The sequence below is a fragment of the Bidens hawaiensis genome, unplaced genomic scaffold (genome assembly GCF_021521415.1).
Source record: "Bidens hawaiensis isolate Kalapana, Puna unplaced genomic scaffold, B.hawaiensis_p1.1 tig00018875_1, whole genome shotgun sequence".
Taxonomy (NCBI): domain Eukaryota; kingdom Viridiplantae; phylum Streptophyta; class Magnoliopsida; order Asterales; family Asteraceae; genus Bidens; species Bidens hawaiensis.
Genome location: NW_027492868.1, coordinates 221,172 through 241,771, shown reverse-complemented (window position 1 = coordinate 241,771; position 20,600 = coordinate 221,172). Strand labels below are relative to the sequence as shown.

General features: G+C 36.0%; 1 protein-coding gene and 1 pseudogene across 2 annotated transcripts; one reads left to right on the top strand and one right to left on the bottom strand.

The window, feature by feature from the left end:
* The first annotated feature begins 437 nt into the window (after positions 1-437).
* LOC143557298 (agamous-like MADS-box protein AGL8 homolog) lies at positions 438-2,843 on the top strand. 2 transcript variants are annotated; one of them, XM_077046406.1, is made up of 6 exons: positions 438-528; positions 1,475-1,574; positions 1,659-1,700; positions 1,836-1,877; positions 1,960-2,048; positions 2,727-2,843. In XM_077046406.1, exons 2-6 carry the CDS (start codon positions 1,482-1,484, stop codon positions 2,833-2,835), a joined length of 375 nt encoding a protein of 124 aa, XP_076902521.1. In that variant the 5' UTR covers positions 438-528; positions 1,475-1,481; the 3' UTR covers positions 2,836-2,843. The 2 variants fall into 2 exon arrangements, with proteins under 2 accessions (XP_076902521.1, XP_076902522.1); XM_077046407.1 differs by lacking the exon at positions 1,836-1,877.
* Positions 2,844-14,402: 11,559 nt separating this feature from the next.
* Positions 14,403-15,096, bottom strand: LOC143557294 (ATP-dependent zinc metalloprotease FTSH 12, chloroplastic pseudogene; annotated as a pseudogene).
* Positions 15,097-20,600: the final 5,504 nt, after the last annotated feature.

Here is a 20,600-nt window from a genome sequence, read left to right as displayed (position 1 = left end):
CGTGAGATTCTTGATATATAAAGACTCCAGTAGTGAATGAACCATTAAATGAGAGTTTTCGAAGAAAGGTAAAAAAAAATCGAAAGGTATGAAGATAGTGCAAAACCCTAAACAACATGTGTTCATTATTTGACATCTTTAGTCCTTGACTTGTTATCTTGGCATAACAAAGCCACTTTTCGCCAAATTATAATTATATATTCAACTAGTTTGAGATAACATGTGTGTAAGTGTATCTCTGACAATGTTTTATACCTTATGTTGACAAAAAGAATGGTAAGGATCCTTGAAAGGTATGAACAACACACATACACAGAAAGGGAGCTTAATGGGACCTGTCATCAATCTGAAGCAGGCCATGGTTTTTATTTTCAGTCACTTGATTATTGCCCCATATTTTTCTACCAACTTTACACAACTTATAAGTTCTACTGTTTGAAACCGAACCTCGAAATGATTTCAGGAAAACTGGAGTTTGGGACTTGCAAAACTGAAGGGTAAAATTGACATCTTGCAGAAAAACCAAAGGTATATACAAAAACTCATCATATTTTGTCGTATTTTAAAGGTGACAACGAGTTAGACGGGTCAAATAATAAAGGGAACGTGTCAAACACGGTTCGAAAGCAGCATAAAAGTTTTGATTATTCACCTAATAATATTGTTTTTCTAATCATAATCAATGCATTGATTATTTATAGAAGTATCGAAAAGGGTTAATAAAGTGTTTAGGCTAACTAGGCCCATTTTGGATCGTACTTAAAAATCAGGGCTGTCTCCGAGAATTTAAATACCTCGGCCGAGCTGGAAAAAAAAGGCCCATAGCCTTAACGAGTAACGAAATATATAAGCTAATTTTTTTAAACGAGGCTTAATGTTATAACAATAAACATAGAAAAATATTTTATTATAATCAAATACCGTAATAATTAACGATTAATCAATGATTCGTGAAACTCTTCTAAGTCATAACACTGGAAAAGAAATAGCTTGGTCCTTGGTGGCTAGCTTGGTCAACCGTGGAGGAGCCTGGTGGTTAACAACGAACCAACAGTGGTGGTCGGCTGGGTTGGTCGTTGTTCAGCATCGCAAAAAATGAAGGAACCCAAGAGAAATTTCAATCGAACCGCTATTTCTTTTATTTTGCATTGGGTTTTTATTTAATTTTTTTAGTTTTTAGTTTTAGTTTGGGCCCAATAATTTAAACTTAATTAAATGGATTATGGATAAAAAATAATTTCGGGCCCAATAATTATAAGATGGTAAAGAGCAATTCATATTTTATAAGTTTTATATTTTTAAATGTATGTATAAAAAATTATAGATACAAAAAATTTTGGCCCCTAAAAATTACGTGCCCCGGCCGACGGTCCAACCGGCGCCACCCTCCAGCCGTCAATAAAAATGACTAGAAACATGTCTAGTTTTGGATATGTTAAAGCAATGATGATACCATGATGTTTGGAGATCACAGGAATTTTATGGGAGAAGACATTGATTCCTTGAGTCTCAAGGAACTTCAGAGTTTGGAGCAGCAGCTTGAAATGGCTCTTCGACGTCTTAGATTGAAAAAGGTACACATGTTTTGACTTTTGAGAGTGGTTATGATTTCTTAACTAATCACCCCCCAAGACATCTTAGTTTCATGTTATCTGCAGAACCATTTGATGTTTGAATCGATTTCAAAGCTCGAAAAGAAGGTATTCTGATTTTCCATAGACATAACAAAAAGACCAAGGAGTAATTAACATGTTTAATGGAATCTAATTATGCGCGAAATAAAGGGCATTTTAGTAATTTTCAAAAGTTGATCAAAATAAGGAAATACCATGCAGGACAAGGCCTTGCAGGATCAAAATAGCTTGCTCTTGAAGGAGGTAACATAACTTGCTCTTGAAGATATTGATCTATATGTATGCTCATTAGCTACTTGTTTAAAATCTTATTCTAACCGCGCAGATTAAAGGAAAGGAAAAAGAGCTAGCCGAACCGCCTCTTGTGGACCAGCAAACTCGCGAGAATGTGGCATCAACTCAGTTGAACCTTGGGTTAGCTTCTTACTTCACCTTTTTTATTTTGAAAGAAATATTTATTCATTATATTGGAATATATTAACTGTAGATTTTAATAGTGTTCAGGGGTTTTAATTGTGTTGGGTTGGCGGGTTGAATTGTGGACCAAACACGCCCATATTTTATTGTAACAAAAAAATGTGTGCAAGAACTTCGGAAATGAGAAACAATAAAAAAACTTTGATAATAAATCATTTCATTTGTGGTAGTAATTAAGGAGTCTAAAAATGAAAATGAAAATGAAAAAACAAAAAAGAAAAATTATCGGAGTTACTTTTGAAAAGACAGTTAAAAAAGATTAAAATTTTGAAACCTAAACAGGCTACAGGGAACTCGAACACAACCCGTTTCTTAAACGAGAGATGAGTTGGTTCGATAATGGGTTCGGTTGAAACGAGCCATTATTAATATACATTGAGAAGCGGGTTTAGGTTGACCTGCCGACGCCTTTTTTTTCTCTTCCATTTTTTTATTTTGTTAAATACTTACAAATAAAAATAAACTAGCAATATTATTTAGGAGGTCACATGCATTAAAATATACTTAACATAACTTTTAACCCGTTCGGCTTGTTGACCCTCTCCTCTTTTGGATGTATCTTCTTTTATTTGACCCGTTTGAGATCAAATATAACCTGCGTTAATCTGAACGCAGTGAGACACACCAGGCTGCAGGAGGCTATGGAGAAATAGAAGAACCACAGAGACAAAGTCAACCGTTGACCGTCATCCCATACTGGATGCTTCAATACATAAGCAAGTAGATTAATAAGCAAGCGTGGGGTTTGGAATGAATACATAGACAGACAGGTGTGACTTGAGGAGGTTAAATTTATATGTGTTACTATTTTCCAGAACAGAAGATAGTATGTTTATACAAGTTGCAATAAATGTGTAAGTAATTTACATTCTGGGCTTGAAGCCTAGTGGCATCCAGGTGTGTAGAAGGTGTTTCTCCCCAAGTGGTTCACGGGTCTAGTCCCATGGTGAATATTCGTGTAGATTTAGGAGGAGGTTTAAATGGCATGTGAGTTGGATGTTCTTAAAAAAAGTTATATTCTCGAGTTTCCTTTCTCTTCAAGTCTACTTTATTCGGTCCATCATCCATGGCATCCGTTATTAAAATCGGTAATCAATTTGTGTGTTGTCATATCGTCATATGGAACCTATGCACGCGCTTGGACAGGTCACTGCAAATCGTCGTTTGAACCATCTGTTTGAAGACCAAACCTATGTGACCCACAAATTAAACTGGTGCGAACCTTTCTGGTTTTGCAAATTGTCTCCGTGCTTAACTGCTACTTGAAGTGTTTGATCACAAACCTTTGACATCACAGCCCTTTACCAGAAAACATTTATGCTATCATTTTAAAAATAATACAGATATTACGTCCTATTAATATAGTAGTAAGTACTAAAGGATGTTCAACTCACTACTCATATGCGAAAGACTTAGTAATTGATAGAAAAGCAAGGATATTGGTTCGTAACTTCGTGTGAGGACGCAACAAAAACCATCTATTTGACTTATTTTTTTGGGGGGACTTATTTTTTTGAACTTAACCTCGTTATGATCATTTAGTATGATCTAGTTCTAGGTTACCTCGTCTTCCAATAGTTTTCAGGTCTTGTTACGCGTTAGCTCACAAGCCATCCCCTATTAAAAGACCCCAAGTTTTTTCTTGAATGCCGTCTTTCTTGTGTGGTTTTGTGTGCTTTTACTTAGGCGGGGTTTTGAATGGTATGTAAGCTTCGCCAGATTTATACAATCCAACCGAGCTAGGCTTACAAAGTATATATAAGCATGGCAAACTGGGCAAGTCAGATGGGTTAGGCCGACATGTCAAAATGGGTTCGGGTCAATACGGGTTCTTAGTCCGATTCAAAGCAAGTTTTCTAAAAAAGTACAGATTTGGTTCGAGTTTCAACTGGTTTTAAGAAAACCGAGTCCAAGCTAAAACAAGCGGTTTGGTTTTTCAGGTAACAATTTGGTCCAGTCACAACAGGTTTTGATAAAAATGGACTCTAGTTCAAATAAGTCATTTTAGAAAAAACATATATATATATATATATATATAAACATATTCACCGAGCATATTTTATTTATTGAGCTACCAGTAAGTCGTTTTAGAATATATATATAGGATTAGGTTCAAATAAGAAGTTTGATTTTCCTAAGAAGGCTAGGAAGGAGGGTATTTTTATCAAAACCCACTTACTTTAATCTCAAAACCCACTAACATTCATTTCAAAGACCCGCTTACATCTTCACTTATATCCTACAACCACCACCACCCCACCGCCCACCGCCACCACAACCGTCACCCACCGCCACCACCTCGCTGGAAAAGTCCGAAAAAACACAATGGAAAACACAATGTAAAAAACACAATGGAAAAAAACACTATTAAAAAAACACAATAATAAAAACACAATAAAAAACACAAATGACACAATGAAAAAAACAAAATGAAAAATACTATTGTATAACACAATTTTGTATAACACAATTTGTAAAAAACCCACTAATTTTTTTTTAATTTTATATTACAATATGGTACTCATATAAAATATAAAAAGACACTCGTTATTATGGTGAATTTGTTTTTCAATAAAAACGTCATAAAAAAAGTTATTGACGTTTTAAAATGATGGGGGAATTTGGCATATGCCTTGCATGTGTAGAGAGAAAGTCAACAAATGTGTTATTCCTTTTATGCCCTCCCCCTTCTTTCATACTTGATTTCCCCCCTAAACTAATCTCAACCCTCCATGCTCAAAATCAATGGACAAGATTACTTCTTATCCTTCCTACAAAAACTATACTTCCTATTATAACCTAACCATATATATATATATATATATATATATATATATATATATATATGGGAGGGATATTTTGAGAACCATGTTGAGTTTTAAGAACTTAAGAACTCAATTCTTGGCCACACATTTAATTAAATTGATTGGAATATGTGGTTGAGATTAAACCTGATCAAAAAGTCAAAGTAGCAGAGAGAATAAATATGTAAGTGATTACACAAACTTTTACGTCCGTTACACATGTGTAAAAAGTCGACTCGGTGCGTAAAAAATTATGTAATTTTTTTACGTATATGTAACCTACATATATTATACATGTGTAAAAAAAATTCGAAAAAAAAATCATTACGTTGAGTTCTTTCAAGTTCTTAAAATTCAAAAGGGTTCTCATTTGAAATCTCCCCTATATATATATATACATATATATATATATATATATGTATATATATATATATATATATAGGGAGAGGATCAAGAGAAAACTTAAAAACTCCTAATTACTAAGGGTAGATATGTAAAATTGACCTAAAACCAAATTTCCCCCAAATCCATCCCCAGTTGACCTAAAACCAATTTTCCCCAAATCCATCACCGGCGATCAAGAATTGAAACAGATATTTATTACTATTCATTCAAATCATATCCATGATTATCCAAATCAATCACGTAATCGATTCCTGCATATAATCCAATTCGACATTACACATCTACATCCTGATTCTGACACAAAAGCATGGCGATTGAAGGTATGATGTTGCGAATTTTAGGTTAAAATCGTTAAATCGTTCATGAATGTTGTGTTAATTAGGCTCGTTTTCACTGTTGTTTGATCAGAAATAGTTTTGTATGAAGGATCCACCAACAATAATGCAGCGATTGATGATACACATGCTCAATCGTGTGATTCTAGGTCAAATACGCATGATATTGCAATGACTATCTCAGTAAACAATGAATTAATTGAATCCGCTGATGAAACTGATATCAATCAATACAACAACTCACTTACAACGTCATAAACCGACATCTCTTCGCGTTCTAGTGTATATATCAAAGATACATTGCAATATGCTCGTGTTGAACAGTGAGGTAACGTCTATTGATAAATGTATTGTGTATTTGTTATATGATTATATATTATATAATGGAACATTTTCATATCATGTACTGCGCACATGTACTATAACTTTTACTATTATGCCGAACATACCTGTTAAGTGTTATGTTATTTTTAATGCTCGTGATAATTGTTAACGCTCTGATACATGTGCATACTTAATGATAATTCATATACCTGCTGATTGTCCTATTATATATCCTACTCGTGCTAACTGTTCTTATACGTGTGCTGCACGTACACTGTGCATACTATATGATAATGCTTCTGTTACATGTAAGCATGTTAAATATACCGGCTAATTATCTGTTACGTGTATTTATCGTGATGTCCATTAGCGCGTCTGATACGTGTGATGCACATACTCTGTGCATAATAGCTTATAATAATGTATATCAATACACACATTCTAATAATGTTTATAAATTATGTGTGCGGCTGTACATTCTAATATCTTGTATGCATTTAACACGATCCCGTTACACATGCTCTACACGCTTTTGACGATTTGATACGTGTGGCACTGTTGCGCACACATTATGTATTATAATAATGTGCATGTATTAAACACTAAGTTTGCTATGCGTGTTCTAATCGCTTTTTAGCGATCTGATAAGTGTGCAGCACGTATAACGTGCATACTAACATATAACACGTACTCCATGTGTTTTGTAATTATTTATATTTTTTGATAATGTATACATATTTTAAACTCATTTTTTTAATGTTTACTATTGCAGGAGGCATGTCGATCTTTGTTTACTTGACGCCAAATGGCACAACATATTAGAAACCTGACGTGTATAAAGAATTCATACTTGTTATGCATGCAGAGTTTGAAACATGGGAAGATGTTGAACCATGTATAACACACATGCTGATAAATTTGGAGTTTCAACTCGTTTAGGCTCCCATTATTGATATGTCTGCTCCTGATACCTCTGCGACAGGGTTAACGTCTGATCATGGGGTTAAATGTCATGTCACGCGGTCAGCCCGTTTGGCTTCTTCCTGACTTTGTGCTTGTTTTTTTGTATGCGCGTTACATCATTACATATACTCAATAAGCGCATAGTGCATTTGGTTGCGTATTATACTTTATAACATTTTGTTATTAATACATGTACATTGACCATTTGGAAAAAAAAAACTAAACTAATGTAATACACGCGCGTGTTATTTTGGTGTTGCATTTCATGTTTTGAAGATTGTGCATGTGCATTACATACATAAATATGCTTCGCTGTTTATCGTATGTTTCTAATGTGTATACGATGTATAACATTTACACACAATTTGACATATACATTGTGTCGTTCGGTTTTATATGCGTGTTACACGCGTGTAGTCCGACATCTGCACATTTGTTTACATACATAGACATGCTCCGCTCGTTTTATGTGTCCGTAATGTGCATGTGATGTATAACATTTACGCCTTGACATATACATTCGTGTTGTTCGGATTTATACATGTGTTACACGCGTGTAGTCTGACATCTATACAGGTTGTTTATGTGCGCGCATATTTTTCGTTTTTCACAGACATGTTGTGTTACCTATGCGTGTTGTGAAACTCCCATACATCCTTTAATACTTCGTGTTACACTTAGGCGGTGTACATTTTACGTGCGTCCTTATAGTGCATAGCATCATAAGCGTGCTCGTCCATACACTGTTCGGAATGTAAATATGTGTCAATCCTAAATCATATTTTATGTTTCTTTTAAAACATCATAGTTATAAAATCCTGGGCCGAACCCAGCATTCGTATATTACACATGTGTTACATGTATTTTACATGCTTTTCTTAACATATTTGTAAAACATGTAAGCTGTTACAACCCCCATCGACATGGCATGCGCGACTTTTGTAGTTGCCCGTGTACCTCACGTTATAATGCACTATCAGTTAATGAAATAGTTAATGCATGTGTGTGTTCCTGATTTTGGCCCGTTATATTCACATACATGATTCAAACATAATATGCATATGTTTCTACCATAGTAGACAGTTAACGCGTACTACCATTCATAATATTCAAACATCAGATTTTTCATAATATTCAAGCATCATATTTTTCTACCACAATTGACAGTTAACGTATGCTACCATTCACAACATATTTTAACGAAACCAAGTACATGTTTTTTTTCAATAAAAAACAAAATAGCTATAACAGATCAAACTCCCTTGAACGAAACCTTCTTAACCAAGCCTTCTGATAATAATATGCGGGCTGCATACTTCATTCGAAGAATCTTAATCTGCTCGGTCATTCTAACCTCATCGGTGCTGAAATCGCAATCAACAACTTTGCTGCCTCCTACATAACGCTCAATGTGTCGTATCACGAAAATTCCACATTAGGTAAAGTTTCTGTAATTGCCCATGTCAAATCAATTTTTTTCGGTCTGGTCGCCCGCAATGTTATTGCCATCTCTTCATCCTTCGGGTGTCCGACCAAGCTCAGATAATTGCAAAATGATTCTCTCTGTGTTTACGAAAAAAACAACAAAAAAGTCATTTTTTAACAAACGTGTATCATTATAACACATGCTGGCATTCCGTTATATATATGCATTATTAATAAATACCCATATGAACTGCATGCTCGCAACACCGATTATCTTAAATTATGCCCGACTTAACACTTTGTATGGAGTGTTCTTGTCCGCATAGTTATGACTATATCTACAATCGTACAGACTTGGTATGTATACTGATACATATACGTATTAATATAACCAAATAAAAATAAATATAATTAAAAAATACAATGATAATAATAATAATAATATTAAACACACATCACATTTACAGTTTTGTCATGCCATAATAAATGTTATTTTTTTATGTACATTTTGTGTTAATTCATTGCCTACTCGATTTCACCATTCCCTTCACGTGTATGTACACATATGCATTACTATTTGCTTGCGATACACATATGCATTACTATATGCGCGCATTGTTACGCGTATCGATACGTATACAAAAAGTGGTATCGATACGTATACAAAAGGTGCATATACGCGTCGTAACAGCAACATCGGTAATTTTAAACGTTACTTCACATATGCATTATGTTGGTGTGTGTACCGATATGTATACGTATTAATATAACAAACAAAATATATATAATTAAAAAAGAAAATAATAATAATAATAATAATAAACACATCATGTGTAAAGTTTTTTCATGTCATAATAAATGTTATTTTTATGTATATATGCATCAATTCATTACCTACTCGATTTATGTATATTTGTGTTAATTCATTGCCTACTTGATTTACCATTTCACGTGTATGTACACGCATGCATTATGATCTGCACGTGACACGCCTACGCGTTACTGTATGCGTGCATTGTTACACATACCGATACGTATACCAATAGTGCATATACGCGACGCAACAGTAACATCGATAGTTTTAAACGTTACTTCACATGTGCATTATGTTGATATACGTACCGACACGCATACGTATTAATATAACCAGAAAATGAATATAATTAAAAAATACAATAATAATAATATTTAGTAAACACGCATCACATATACAGATATGTCATGTAATAATAAATGTTATTTTTTATGTATATTTGTGTTAATTCATTGCCTACTCGATTTAACATTTCATGTCTATGTACATATACGCATTACTATCTGCACGCGATACGTGTACGCATTACTGTATTTGCTCATTGTTACATGTACCTGCTAGTTTATCTTTCACGTGTAATTACGATATATAATATTATATAAAAAATAATAAGACGATTACCCGTAGTTCTCTTAATATCCTCTTCTTCCAACGCTTGCTGCCTGGTATTTGTCACCGCTCCCCTTTTTTTCGACTTCTTTTTATAATCTGCAATACCCGTCAGATATTTACACACCAGTATCTCATCATCACTCATCATTTGGTCTACGTCCACCATTTGACTATTAACTGTGCTTTCAGTGACATTCAGGCTATGTTGCGCGCCGCCTGATTCTCGAGAACTAATACCGAGGCTGAAGCTCGGCATTCATATCTTTCATATTGCACACACGTATCGCATCAACATTACTGATTTGTATCTACATTACGATCTTTTAACACGTTTTTATTTAGTGCATTCGTGATACGATACTGATGCGTATACATGTAACACATCATTGGTATATGTATTAGGATGTCGGTAGTATGTGTATGTAATAAAAAATATATCAAGCATGATTTATTCAACTCGTACCAGTTGCTTCGGCATCCTCACCTTCAATGTTTCTGTCCTCTGCCAATGTTAAACATTTCAGTTTAGGCGTGCGCGCCAATATACTCGTGTTCATAATACCTGTTGGAACTACATGCAATGTCATTTTTATACAATATTGTGTTATCACAATACTACAGATCTGTGCTATGTTTACCTGCTCTGACATATGGTGTTATCCCCTGTTTTGCATCCTGCTTCTTTCCTGCACGCACGTTCTATCGACTGCAAAATTTCAATAAAACGAGTATATTATCGTGACTTTACACATACGTGATACGCATGTATGTTATATTTACCTGTATTAACATGCGTTTTTTCAGTTTTTTTACTATGTATAAAACCAGTGTTCATTAAAGTTGAGGTAAGTTTTTCGTTCCACTTTCTTGGGCTTGTTCTAGTCCATATAAGTACTTTACCAGCTTGCACACTTTGTCGTATGTGGCATCTGAACCATTACTATATCCTTCGAGTATGCACATGTAAACATCTTCATCTAGATCCCCATGGAGGAAAGCATTATTAACATCAAGTTGGAAAACATTCCAATTATTTTGAACAGACATGGCAAGTAAGGAATGTATGGTTACCATTTTAACAATGGGAGATGGCAAGTAAGGAGCGCATGGCTACCATTTTAACAACGGGAGAAAACGTTTCATGAAAGTCAAGACCCTCACGTTGATTGTACCCTTTAGCAACCAGCCTTGCCTTATATCTCTCAATTTCCCCATTAGACTTATATTTTATTTTACAAATCCATTTACACCCTATTGTTTTTCTATTAGGAGGTAAGTCATTGATGATTCAAGTTTTATTTCTATTTAAGGCTTCTATTTCTTGATTTATAGCATTTACCCCGTTAATATCCTTAGATGCTTCGGAATAAGTTTTGTGTTCGATGCTTTTGTCAGGTAGGGAAACAAAACATTTATGGTTATATGATAGATTAGAGTAATTAACAAATTTTCTATCCCATATTTAACTCTCTCGTCAAGCACAAAGTCAGTGTATCCTTTGGAACATTGCTAACTCTACTTGACTTACAAGTGCTTTTATTAGGGTCAATGGAAGTGCCCTCAGGGAAGTTAACATCAGCTATTTCCTCATTAAGCATTTCATCCTCATCTAGTGGCTTGAGTGGGATGATTGTTGTCAATATGAACATCGGCTTCCAACGGGTCTGCATCAATATCTAGGGTAACAGCCACTGGGCTGCTGCCAAGCTCATTATTGGCAAACCTTTGTTGGTTCCCAGAATTGTTCTTTTGGCTAGACTCATTCTCACTCGAACCATCCAAGTTTTTCGGTTCATAATAGAAGTCAAAAAAATTCAAATGATTTACCCCCATTTTCTTTAGGTAAAGTTTCTATTTTATCTTTTAAGGGAAACAGTTTTCATAGAATTTTACATCACGTGAATAAAACACAGTTTTGTCATCTAAAGAATACAGTTTGTAGCCTTTTTTTATCAAAAGAGTATCCGATCAAAACACATTTTAAGGCTCTACTGTCAAATTTAGTTTTTGGGTTTAGATTTGTTTCAAAACATAACAACCGAATGATATGAAATGTAATAGAGAGGGTTTTTTTATTTATTAGCAACTCATAAGGGGACTTTCCATTTAACACGGAAGACGGAGTCCTGTTAATCAAGTAGGTAGCCGTTAGAATACACTCTGACCACATGTATAAGGGAATACCGCTTTGAAATAGTAGAGATCTAGCAATATTTAAGAGGTGTCGGTGCTTTCTCTATGCTATCCCGTTTTGTTGTTTGTTGTGGGGTATACACACAAGTCGTTTGATGAAGAATGCCATTAGTTTTAAGATTCGTCTCAAATTTATTATTAACAAATTCAGTTCCATTGTCGGTTCTAAAACATTTGACATGTTTGTCAAATTAAGTTTTAATTAACATTAGAATGTTAATGATGTTTTGAAAAACTTATTGAGAAGGTATACCCACGCGGCTCTAGAATAATCATCCACCACTGTTAAGAAAAATCTAAAACCATCTTTACTTGTTATTTTAAAAGGTCCCCGTAAGTCGAGGTGAACAATTTCACCTACTGTTTGGGTTTTATGTTCACTTAGAGGAAAGGGGTTTCTAGTTTGTTTTGCCTGATGACATATTTCACAAGGACCATTTAATTCATGAGTTTTAAGATTAAGGTCTGGCTTTAAAATGAATAAAACTTGATGTGAGGGATGACCAAGTCTAGAATGCCATAATTTCAAGTTATCCTTAATAAGCCCAACAACATTGTCACAAACGAACACACCTGAAGGGACCTTCCCAATAATACAACTCGTTGACTTGTTTACCAGTCAGAATTGTCGTCGTGCGATTTAGGTCCTGAATTAAACATTCAATTCATTAAACTAGCAACCAAGTTTTTTGTCTTTTGCAAGTTTGTGGACAGACATAAGGTTGACACAATACTCTGGAACAACTAAGACGTCAACAAGAACAACATTTTTGCCAATATTAAGTTTCCCAGTTAATGTTATTTTTGCATCAGTCCCATTTGGATGACTAACAGTCATGTTATAGCTTGACACAATGACCAAGTCAGACATGCATGTTTTTGCTAGACAATACCATATGCTGGTTAGCACCTGAATCCACCCAACCCCTACAATTTGCCTCTTTATGTGAAAAAAGGGGTAGAACAAGCAGACCGAAAGTTACCTGCCATATGTGAAGTATTTTGATCCAAAGTTGCCGATCCATTTAGCATGGGCATGAGTTTCGAATATTGTCTAGGAGTCAACTGGCATGAGACTTCATCGACTTTCTTTGTTTCGGACACAACTTTGTTGCTTGTTGTGTTTTTCAATTTAGATTTATAATTTGTTGGATATCCAACCAGTTCATAACACTTTTCAACAACATGACCATTTTTGTTACAATGGGTGCACTTTAGGGGACTACTAGGTTTTTTAAATTAGAATTTTTAGATGCAAATGTAGTAGGTTGAGATTTATTAGATGATGTTATTATACTATGAGATTCCTCACTAGATATAATGTTTAAGGCACCCTTTACCGTAGGTAAAGGATCCTTGGTCAAAATAGAGGTTCTCACAGGTTGATAAACATCATCTAATCCCATTAAAAATTGCATTAATCTCATAATTTGATTAAACTTGTTGGTTTCATTAGCAGCATTACATGTAAATGACAGTTCAGAAAGTGAGTCAAACTGTCTCCACATAGATGTAAGTTTATGATAATATTCAGAATTAGGACAACCATCTTGTTTAAACATAGAAATTTTTTTATGAAGGTTATACATGATAGACCCGTCAACTTTTGAATAGGTTTCTTTTAGTTCCTCCCAAACAATTGAAGTAATTTTAGAGAAAACTTGACCCATAAATAGGTCTTCAGATATATAGTTTAAAATCCAAGACAACACAACTGCATTGCATCTATCTTAGGGGGTGTTTGGTACAGAGAATGGAATTGTAGAGAAATGGAATAGAGAAATAGAATTGCAGAGAAAGGAAATTGGTCTGGAAAATGAGAATTGACTGTTCTGTTTGGTAGTACAGAGATTTCAGTAGAGAAATATAGCTGAGAATCATTTCTCTTGTTTGGTACATAGGAAGTAAACAGAGAATTATATCAACTTTATCATTAGCACAAGTATTTTTTTCATAACAAATATTTATTAAAAAATAAAAAACATATAAAAAGATGCATAAATTCCAACCAAAATATGCATTGATCAAACCAATTCACATACAAAACATAGTTTTTAAGCAAAAAACATCAACCATAGTTAAAACCAATTCACATACAAAACATACTTCAACCATACACAACTATTCCATTGAACCATCGGTATACAACTCGACCATCTCAATTTTCTCTTCTATTGTCAACGCAAGAAAAGAACGTCCTAGATCCACATCTTTACCAATCAAATGAGCTGCTTTGAACCGTTTTTTCGTAGTGATACCTGGTAAAGCTTTCAACTCATCACTAACCTTTTCATAGATTTCACGAGCCTCCATACCTTCTTTGCTAAGTTGTTCACCCACCATCTCCCCAAATCGAAGCAAAACTTCCTTGATATCTTTGCAAGACTCTCGATATATCTCATCTGCATCCGTGCTTCTACCTCTTTTGCGCGTGCTTATCTAACACATCAACAATATCTTGCTGGTATATTTTTGTATGTCCTTTTCTCACCTTCATAAATTTTATCATTTAACCAATTAATTCATATGAACAATATTAAGTAAATTATATAAAAAGTAACACTTACAGCCATTATTCCAGCTTCATTGACAAGATTTCTTATATCTGCCCCAGAGTACCCAACAGTGCGAAAAACCAACTGTATATAAAATAAACTTACAAAACTTAAACCTAAAATAAAAAAAAATTAAAAAAATTCCAAGCAATTACCTCTCCAAAATCAACATCTTCAGCAAGCTGTTTCCCTGTACTATGAACACCAAAAATTTGAACTCTTTGATTTGCATCGGGTAAACCTATGTACAATCGGCGATCGATACGTCCAGCACGAACGAATTTTAGATCCAATTCATCAGGTCTATTTGTAGCACAGATGAATATAACTGCTTGTCTTAATGAAAATCTATCAACCCCAGTTTTCACCTTTCTGAAATTCATACAAAATAGCATATATCAAAACAAATCCAAAAAAAATAAAAGGTAATCATTAAATTTAAGAAACTAACTCTCCATCAAGCTGAGAGATTAATGCATCAAATGTTGATTTCCTTCTTGGATCTTTTCTTGCGTGTCTGCCAGCAATCGCATCAATCTCATCTACAAATATAAAAGCAGGGCCTGCAAATAAAATAAAAAACTTAGTATTACCCTAACTCATCATAAAATGATTAGTAAAATTAAAAATCTATAAAACATTTTACATTTCGTCTTGCAACCGAAAACATTTGATTAATTCTCGCAGCGCCACTTTTTTCACTATCTGTGAACTCTGCACCTGAAGCAAAAACAAATGGCATCCCGCTCTCCTTTGCTAGTGTTCTTGCAAATAGTGTTTTTCCTGTTCCCGGAGGTCCTGATAAAAGTACTCCCTGGCACATGTGAGTAAAAAACTTTATTATATAATACAATTGTACAGTTATGGTTGTGTTTTCAAATTAGGCCTGTAAGTGAACCAAACGAACATGAATTACGCTGTCCATGTATGTTCATCTTCGTTCGTTAAACTTTAAACAAACAGACGGTCGAGCACACGAGTGTTCAAGTTCGTTCATATATAGTATAAATGAACGGTTCACGGCTGGTTCACGAACGTAAACGGACATAACTGTACATAGATGGACGAATATAATTGAGCAAACACCAATTAAAAGTAAATGCTAACAATAACCTGTCGTTTGCTAAATGGAAAAAAAAGAGTTGTCCGTGTTCGTGTGTTTACTAATGAAACGAACTTCCTGCCGAACAAATGACTGAACGTTCAGTTCATTTGCAGGCCTATTTCAAATATTTGATCATACCGAATATGGGCAAGCAGGACAGCATGTGAATACAACTTTAAAATCTTTCAAAAAAGAACTTCTTGTATTTTTACAAATCGAATTGATAAATTAAATGATGAAACTAACAAATTAATACACACATACAAGAAATGAGAATTATGTTTGAAAGACAGTGGTGTGATTAGGTGAGATAAAAAGGCTTCAATTTTAACCTGCAGAAAGAAGACAATTCAAATTTTCAGGTTTATATGTACCCAAAACCAATTACCTAAAATCATTTTACAAACATAATTTGTATCATTTACTCATGTTACAACTTTATGTATCAAGTAAGAATGAAAAGTACCTGGGTCATGGGTAATATACTGAAACCCCATATATAAAATGGCTTTCATCCTTGGTTCAAATAGATATACAGAGAAACTGATACGAAGATGAAGAAATCGTAGTTATAAAGAACATGTTAATGTGACGGAAGAGTGAAGGAGCAGAAGCAAGCAAAATCGTAAAGTAGGGTTTCAAAAATCAAAGATATGTTGTTAAAGAAGAAGGAGAGGATGGAAGAATAATACCTAGCAGATCGATTGAGGAAACCCTGGGATGGGACTGAGAAATGAAACCCTAGAAATCCAATTCTCCGATTTTTTTAGAGAAACAAAATCAGAGAAATGGAAATGGTTTATTTCCATTTCTCACCTCTTTCTTTCCTAAACAAACAAGAGAATTCTTTCCAATTCCATTTCTCACCCCTCAATTCCCTTTACCAAACACCCCCTTATTGTTTACCAAGTTGCTCATTTGTGGTGGGCCTGTTACATGTTTTGTCAATAAACCCGATTTTGTTTTTTTACATTTAAAGATAGTTCCATAGAGTTGGCACACACACTATAATTTTCTGTCCCCTTTAGCTTAATATTAACAATGGTCAAATTATTGGTGTCTGAAGCATGAAGATAAAGGGGGCCTCCAAAATCTAAGTTACTCATAAAATTATAGTTACTAATTTGTGTGACAACTGCCCAATCCGACCCGACCCAGGTACCCGTTTTCGAATCCGATTCTTTTTATAATTTAAAATTTGATTATTAATCTTTGTAAATTTAACATTAAATAAATATATATATATATATATATATATATATTTTTATACTAATAATAATAATTCCTTCCCGCCCCTTTTCTCTCTTGTCGCCGTCCCGCCCCTTTTCTCTCTTGTCGCCGTCCCGCCCCTCTGCTTAACCCTTAAGCCTTGAACCCCCCCCCCCCCTTAACTCTTTGCTTGTCCTTTGGTTCTTCCCGCCTAAGGATGTCTGCGCAGCTCCACGCGCCAGACTCCTTACAAGGAAGCCTGCGCGAAGACCAACTGTTCCTGCGATACGCGAGGCGAACTGTTCCCGCAGCGCGCTAAGAATGGTAGTTCTTCCCGCGGCGCGCTAAGGATTATAGTTCTTCCCGCGGCGCGCTAAGGATTGTAGTTCTTCCCGCGACGCGCTAAGGATTGTAGTTCTTCCCGCGACGCGCTAAGGATTGTAGTTCTTCCCGCGGCGCGCTAAGGATTGTTCTCTGTCTGCCTTCGCCCTCGCGCGCGCTCGAGTCTTCTCGCGCTAGACCTTAAGTCTTTTCTTCAGTTTAAGTCAGCCTGTATGCTTTTGAAATATCTTATCTTTTGTATGAGCACTGTAGGTCAGTTCCGACATCAGTCCGAAAAGCCACTTTCGGCGCAGCATGCGCACCAATCCTATTGGTTGACAGAAAAAGTGACTGACATAATCTTTTGAAATCTTCTTTTGCATGTCTTGAACAGTGCTTTATCTGACACCTCCCATGCTTTGATCTGTAACCTGTCAGCTTTTCCCCATCCCCTGCAGCTGCCGGCATATCTTTTAATATCTTTTGCTTTTGTTTTCTTGTGCTTTTTAATATCTTTTGCTTGATTTGATAAGATCTTTTCCCCTTTCAAGGGATTGTGTTCCCTAGGGTTTTTCCTATAAATTAAGCTAATTTCTTGTTTATTAACACTACACACACTACACTTAAGCACTCCCCAAATCTCTCTCCCGTTGCTCTCTGCCGTAGTTCCTCAGCAACGCCACTCCTCTCTTTGCCTCCGTCTTCTCTTCTGTTCTGCCCAGAATCTCGGTAAATATAAATATATATATTTTGTTTCAATTTGTGTAACTAACAAAAATCGATACTTACTGCATATATTCAAGACATAGAAACCAATCGTTAAACCAATAACCTCTTATTTATAGGTTAACTTGTGCTTGTTTAAAAATTGGATTCTTGCATTATCTTTCAACGCACCGTTTACAGGTGAGTAATCTCGTACTTAATCCCCTTTTATTTTTAACATTTTGGGATGTTCATGTGTTCGTACAACTTGAGTCTTAAACTTGTTTATGAAATTTATGTGCGCAAAACCCCATGTGTTATGGACGTTTACTTGGCTGTTTATTTGTATGTGTGAATCATTAACCGCTTTGTTCGGCCTATTCCGAAGTTTTCATGGATCCATTAGATGAACACGGGAGACCTATCGTTTACGGTTTTCTTGTTTTTGTTTACACATGCACGTATGATTATTTGTTTTTGTGCTCGATTGGGAGCACGGATTGAACTATGAGCTATGATCTATTTAGGCTTGATCACAATCTGATTACACCCTATGTTAAACCCCAGTTAAGCACATGTTGCGCGCAGTGTTTGTTATTATCTATTTATATCTATTAAACTTGATTTCTCACCGACACGCAAGTGTTGACGTTTTATTTTAACACATGTTCAGGTTTGCTGTAGCTGCTTTTGGGAATCTCAAGGACACGTATGATGTTTTCTTTTTCTTTGGACCTAGATTAAAATGTAACAAGACAAATTATGTTATTTGAATATTTTGAGTTATGATATGATTTATGTTACTTTACGATTTTTGTGTTCTGCGCGTGCGCAATGAAAATGTATTTATTAAATATTGACACCCAAATAGTGTCACGAGTAATGAAACAATACGTGGCGCCCCGATGTATAATCCGCCATCGGTCGGGGTGTTACAGATTGGTATCAGAGCTCCGTGACTTTAGGATAGGTGGTTAGACGTAACGACCTAGAATACCTAAGAGTCCCTTCTCGCGCATGAGAAATATCTCATGTTTGCGCGCTAATTGTTAATTACTCGATATTTATAAAATATGCTTGCGCATACGCAGCACATGATTTCGTGTTTTATCCGCGATCTTTCGATTTTTATTGTTAAATTTCAATTTATTTCTTTACTTACATATTCGTTTGTTGTTGGGATTTAGCATTGAAAATCCGAAAAGTCATAGTGATACATGAATAGTTGATTTTCAATCCCCATTAACTTTATGTTTTAAATTGAAGATTTGAAAAGTCATGGTGATACATGAATTGTCAATCTCCAATATTCATTTACTCGATATTTTAAATTGAGAATTCGGAAAGTCATGGTGATGCATGAATTGTCGATTTTCAATTCGAATTCATTACCTGTATTAAGTTTGCATTTAAATTCATATTTTACTTCAAAATTTGATAGCATTTAACTCCGCGAAACAAGCTTTACAATGATATACTTTGCGCTAAAACGATTTCCCATACCAAGATATTAACAAAAACTAAAACTTTTATAGAATGCCTCCGCTATCAGCTCGCCGTCATCAGAGGAGAGAAGCCTCGCGCAGACGTAGGCAGCAACGTTCCCAGGAAATGGCCGCCGCAATAGCCCAAGCCTTAAACCAAAATAATACCAACCCCTCCGGATACAATATTAAATCCTTTAATGCGGGTAACCCTACGAAATTCACAGGGCTCGAAGGAGCCACCGTAATGCTCCAATGGCTCGAGAAAATTGAGAACACCTTCCTCCATACCCAATGCCCTCCAGACCGACGAACCTTATACGCCTCAAGTGTCCTAGAATCAAGGGCGCTTACTTGGTGGAACAAAGTAGCTCACGCGCGTGGCGCAGAGGCTGCTTCTAGCATGCTCTGGGAGGAATTCAAGGAACTTTTGACTAGAGAATTCTGCCCTCCCAACGAAATAAAGCGCCTTGAGGAGGAATTTTGGAACTTGAAGCAGTACAGTGGCGAAGCGCGCGAGTACGCTACGCGCTTCCACGAACTAAGTTTGCTTGTCCCGCACCTAGTTACCCCTTCCCGCCGAGCCATCGAGAAGTTTCTTGGGGGTGTCCCCATGGAAATTCAAGATTCTGTATGGGCCAGGAACCCAGCAACCCTCTCTGACGCCATCGAGTTGGCCGCTGTGCTCAGCGACAACCATGTCAGGGCAGGAACCCTGTTCCTGCGGGGAGCCAAGAAGACCAAACTCACCAAGACTGTCCCAGAACCAACAGAAACCAAGCCAGAACCCTCAAACCGTAACAACCTCAAACGCAGGCGCAAACCCAATCATCAAGCCTACGCGCTTACCAACCCGCTCGTTGTCCAGCAACCCGCCTACCAACCTCCAGTATACGCTCCTAACCCACTGTCAACCTACCCAACACCCCCTGTAGTCCATAACTATGCCTTAACCAATCCCGCACTCCCTGCCCCGTCAACTAAGAAACCTTACACAGGAAACCAACCCTTTTGCCCAACCTGTAAACTTCATCACCCAACTCAAGTCCCGTGTCGACAATGTAACCGATGTGGCCGTACTGGTCACACTACTGAGAACTGTAGAGTCCTTCCCGCCAACCCAATCGCGCAAACACCACCAACTTACCCGCTAAACCCACAACCAACATACCCTAATCCACGACCCAGGTCGTACTATAACTGCGGTGACCCCAGTCATTTCCGGAACGCGTGCC

What these genes read in the sequence shown, in the direction of transcription:
- LOC143557298 (XM_077046406.1), top strand. Translation starts at nt 1,482, where the DNA reads ATGGGAGAAGACATTGATTCCTTGAGTCTCAAGGAACTTCAGAGTTTG. An exon ending in TTTCAAAGCTCGAAAAGAAG is followed by an intron (nt 1,701 to 1,835) that starts GTATTCTGATTT and finishes AATACCATGCAG; the next exon opens with GACAAGGCCTTGCAGGATCA. An exon ending in ATAGCTTGCTCTTGAAGGAG is followed by an intron (nt 1,878 to 1,959) that starts GTAACATAACTT and finishes CTAACCGCGCAG; the next exon opens with ATTAAAGGAAAGGAAAAAGA.